We start from the raw sequence: 4687 nt of genomic DNA, 5'->3' as shown, positions 1-4687 counted from the left end.
CCCCCCGCTCTGCTGGCCCCGCCAGTCTGCAGCGGTCCCTGTCTCGGCCCACCACGGGGCACGCCCCAGGTGGCTGGTGCTGGGGCGGGGTCTGCGGGCCGCTCACCGGCGCCACTTGGTGGCTCGGCCCGAGGGAGCTGTGCTGGCAGCTGGGCACAGCGCGCCCAGCTGTCGGGAGGAGCCGGCGGCCTTCGCGCCCTGGGACGTGGGGCTCGGCGAGGTGGGGAGCAGAGAGCCCCACGCCGGATGTTTTTTTAATTGGAAATATCTGCTTTCTCTTAAAGTTTTATTTATTTATGCATACAGAACCGGGGTACAGGCCAGAGGTGCAGGGGGGTGAGAGGCCTCACCAGAGACAGAGACAGGCAGAGACAGGCAGAAAACGAAGTCCACTGCTGAGGGGAGCAGCGGGCGGTGGGAGAGGTCTGCCGCGCCCTGTGGCCACCTCCGGGGCAGGCGGGGACCGAACTGCACTGAAGCGGCTGCGGCTGCTTGCAGAGATGCGTCCTGACCCATTGCGCCCCAGAAGGGCCCGGAAGTACCTGCTTTCTTTGTTAAACTTTAAGACGATCGAGTATCTATCCCGAGCACACATGGTATTTGTTGTCAGAAAACTACCAGTGTTTTACAAAGCAAAACCATCCTAATGTGCAAAATGATGTAAAAATAAACTTTGTAATAAAAAAAATAAAAATAAAAATAAAAAAAAAAAAACAAGAAAAACAAAGCAAAACCATCCTGTGTTCCATAAGGCAAGAAAATGGTGTTTAGAGCAGGGAAAGAGAAGCGACGTTTGCTTGAACTGCCAGTGGCGCAGCGTCTGAGAGGCGCGGGGGCGGGCGGGCGCCACGCCAGGCAGTCACGGCCGCCCCCGGACACGGTGGAGGCCCCAGGACGGCGCTGCCTGGAGCTGCCCGGAGGAGGGTCACTGGGGCTGCTCTGCAGACAAGACGCAGCCACTGGGAGGCGGTGCCCCACTGCCACGTGATGGGGGGCTGGGGACAGGAGGAGGCCGCGGGAGCTAGCCCTGAAGGTCACGGCCAAAGCCGTCACCTGCCGTTACTGTCTCCTGTGCCCTGACCGAGCCCGCTAACCCCTCAGCCGCTGGGACCCGAGGAGGCGTGGGCACCTGTGGGTGCCGAGCCGGCTGACGGGGCCCCCGGGGCACAGCCTTGCCCGTGGAGGCCGCTGGGCGAGAACGGCGGCCCGGCTCCCAGCGGCCCAGCCCGGCAAAGGCCTGGTTCACCCTGTAAATGTGGCCCAGCCCAGCCACACAGATGGGCGCAGCGACAGCCACTGCCCTCCCCTGCCCTGGCTGCAGCACGGACAGGGCAGGGAGCCCCCGCTCTGACAGGACCTTGCCCAGGAGCAGGGAAGGTGGCCTGCAGGCCTGTGATGCTGCGTCCATCCTGGCTAGGGGAGGCCAGAGCCAGGAGATTGAGGGGTCTGAGAGGGCTGAGAGGGCGCTGGCCGGGAGGAAGTAGAAAGAGCAGGTCAGCCGGTGGGCCGGAGAGGGGTTGGTGCTAGAAGAGGTGGTTTGAGCCACCTGGGAAACGTGGTCCCCGTATGGGCTTGAAGGACCAGTCCTGAGGGTCTCAGGAGGCTGTGTGGACAGGGCTGTCTCCAGCCATGCAGGGCCTGGAGGTCCTGCTGACCCCCGTGTCTGTGCTTCTCGCCCACAGGCCCATCCACCCAGCGGCAGGTGCAGAATGGCCCCTCTCCTGATGAGATGGACATGCAGAGAAGGTAGGACGCAGCCAGGCCTGGACTCTGGGGATCGAGGGACACTCTGGGACTCGGGGACAGGCTTGTCCAAAAGAGAAAAGGGAGCTCATTCGCGCGGGGCCTGGGGTTGCCCACAGAGCGGGGTCCTGAGCGCCACCCCCTTGCTCAGCCCCACCCCTGCGGCATGAGGACTTCCCAGCCCTCAGCAACAAGGCCACACCCAGACCCACTGCGGGCCGCCACACCACCCGTGCGCCCAGCCCTGAGGCCGGGCCTGGGCACCAGCCCGCCAGCCACCCGCGCGCCCAGCCCTGAGGCCGGGCCTGGGCACCAGCCCTGCCTTCCTCGTCCCAGACGCCTGGGCCCGAGGATTCAGCCTCCCGCCAGGCTTTGAGCGGGTCCCTGTGTGTGCGGCCACATGGGGTCTGGGCCGGCAGCCGCCCTCCCAGGAGCTTCTGCAGGAGGGGTGGGCTGGAAGGGGCCCAGCTCTGTGTTCCGAGCGACTGGCCCAAAGGATCCAGCAGTGGGGCGGGGGCAGAATCAGGACTGGCAGCCAGGCCTGGCGCAGCGCGGCCCTCGGCCAGGTCCCTGGCCCACCTCCACCGGGCGCCCCATCAGACCCCAGGAAGAAATCCACGGGGACTGTGACCAGGAAGAAATCCACGGTCACTCTCCCAGAGCCGGCAGGCCCCAGGCTGCCTTCTCTGAACCACCACCCAGTCCTGGTGCCCAAGGCCTGGCCCAGAGTCAGGTCCCTTTTGCCCACAGGCAAGTCGAAGACCGCAGCCAGAGCGGCCCCTGGTGGTCAGCATGTGACCTGCAGGCGCCCCTAGGCCTCCTGCCCGGCCCACAGGAGCCCCAGGACAGCAGTGGGCTGTCCCACCAGTGAGATGGTGTAGTGACACGGGTCACTCTGTTATTGGAGACACCAGGCATAATCCTTTCAGGAGCCCCAAGACACAGGAGCTGGCACACTGGTTTACAGAGAGAGGCTGAGGCCCAGAGAGGGCAGTGACAGGCGGGCTGGAACCGGCCAGCAGCGGCCTGAGAGCGCTCGGCGCTGCACAGCTCTTTGGCGGGTCCCCTCTGCTCATAGAAAGAAAGGGGACACGACGCCCAGGGGACATTCCAGCCTCTCGCACTAGCAACTGGCTCCAGCCAGATGCTCCAGGCCCTGACCTGCCTGGGGCTAGCGCTGCTCCCAGCCTCCCCCAAGACTAGAGGAGGCTCAGCACCCCGTGACCCGAGCACCTTCGGGGCCACAGAGAGCCGCTGCCCACCAGCTGAAGCCTTGCCGCCCGGACCCACGTGGCCCTCCCCTCTGCCCAGATGCTTTGGGTATGTCCCTGGGCTGGTGTCCTCACCCGACCTGGCTGACAGAGCACCCCAAGGCCACTCTGCCCTGGGAACCAGGCTGGGTACCCACAAGGCCCATACCCTGCGCTGCAGCCTGCCCAGGGTCCGGTAGGCGGCGGCCGGGTCTGCATAAAAGGCGACGGGGCCTTGCAGCCGCAGAGTCCTCCCGGTGACCGGCTGCCGCCGAGCGTCCTCCCAGGCAGAGCACAGGCGGTCCTGAGCCGCAGGCCTGAGCAGCTGCCCCACCCGGCCTCGGGGAAGGCTGGGTCGCCCGAGGTGGTGGCTGGGCTCCCCGGGGCCCCCTGTGCAGGGCACAGCCCCTAGGGCTGCCGCACTCCCCCACCAGGGGGCGGGGTGCAGCCGGGCGCCCCACCTCCGCTGAGTGGGACAGCTCGCCCAGGCGGGACGGGAGCCGCACCCAGCTGGCTCTCAGCGCGCAGGTGAAACCCAAGTCCGCGCCTGGACACCGACACCCTCGTTCCGTCAGAGCAGCCCTGCTCTTGTTGCTTTTGCAGACAAGTGATGGAGCAGCAGCGCCAGGAGTCTCTCGAGAGAAGAACCTCAGCCACAGGTGAGCACCCTCCCAGGCAGCGCCACCGCGTGCCTGGGGACCCCGGGGCACCGCAGCCCTCTGAGGACGCTGCTGGGTCCCGCTCTCCGGGGCGGTCACGGCAGGTGGAAGTGAGAGAAGAGGACTGAGCAGAGTGGGCAGCCCCGCCCCGTCCCCTCGGGGCAGCCCCGCCCTGTCCCCTCGGCTCCAGGCAAGGGCCGCCTCGGGGCTGGGTCACAGCGGAGCCGCGCCAGGGAGCCCAGTGTCCCGGCAGAGGCACGTAGGAGGCCCACGGGGTCCGCTGTGAGAGGTCTCGGGAGCCTGGCCGAGCTGGCCCTGACCTCAGCCCGCGGCGGGAGGGAGGGAGCCACCGCGTGGCCACGGAGGACAGGCTTCCCGGCCGGGGAAGGCCCCTCCCGCACGCCCTGCGAGGCAGGCTGGCGACGGCGTCCTGTGGCAGGCGAGAGCACGGACCCCGCCAGCCCTGGGCCGCTGTGCGCCGCCAGGCCGCGCCTGCATCCTGCACTCTGCACCCGCGCTGCCCTCGGCCTCTCAGGCCCTCCGGTCTCCAGGAGAGGCTCCTTCCCTCCTGCCGGCCCCTAGCCTCTGCCTCCGGAGGGGCTTCGGGGTGGCGGGGCCACACCTGGCCCAGTGCAGGACCAGGGCGGCTCCCGATGCCCAGCCAGGCCTGTGCCCAGCCACCCGCCCCAGTCCCCGTGCAGGGTCAGTCACAGATGCCCCTCCAGACCACATCTGCCCACGCTGGGAGGGCGCAGAGGACAGACAGAGCAGACCAAGTGGGCCGCCTGTGCCGGCGAGCACTTCCTCCGCTGGCGTCCCGGTCGGAGCCAAGGAAAGTGGCTCAAGGACTGTCCCCCTAGGCCCAGAGTGCCTGGGGCAGCAGATGAGCGGCTGAGCCGGGCCAGGCGCCCCCCACACACACCCCGGGGGCTCCTGGAACGGCCGGAGCCGCGGGGCCCCGTGCCCAGGGGTTCTGGGACTGACAGGCCCCTGTTGTTGCAGGACCCATCCTCCCGCCCGGCCACCCCTCGTCTG

The 4687-nt window shown here is 67.7% G+C and overlaps 1 protein-coding gene across 1 annotated transcript in view; it reads left to right on the top strand.

The window, feature by feature from the left end:
* EVL (Enah/Vasp-like) overlaps positions 1-4687 on the top strand; it is a 55309-nt gene that overhangs the window by 39838 nt on the left and 10784 nt on the right. Inside the window, exons 4-6 of the mRNA XM_012724674.1 lie at positions 1683-1746; positions 3597-3652; positions 4655-4682. Of these exons, the coding sequence (XP_012580128.1) occupies positions 1683-1746; positions 3597-3652; positions 4655-4682 (148 nt within the window). The remainder of the gene's footprint in view (positions 1-1682; positions 1747-3596; positions 3653-4654; positions 4683-4687) is intronic.

Source organism: Condylura cristata, unplaced genomic scaffold, assembly GCF_000260355.1.
Source record: "Condylura cristata isolate star-nosed mole 26May11 unplaced genomic scaffold, ConCri1.0 scaffold00013, whole genome shotgun sequence".
NCBI lineage: Eukaryota > Metazoa > Chordata > Mammalia > Eulipotyphla > Talpidae > Condylura > Condylura cristata.
This window is presented reverse-complemented; position numbering and strand designations above follow the sequence as displayed.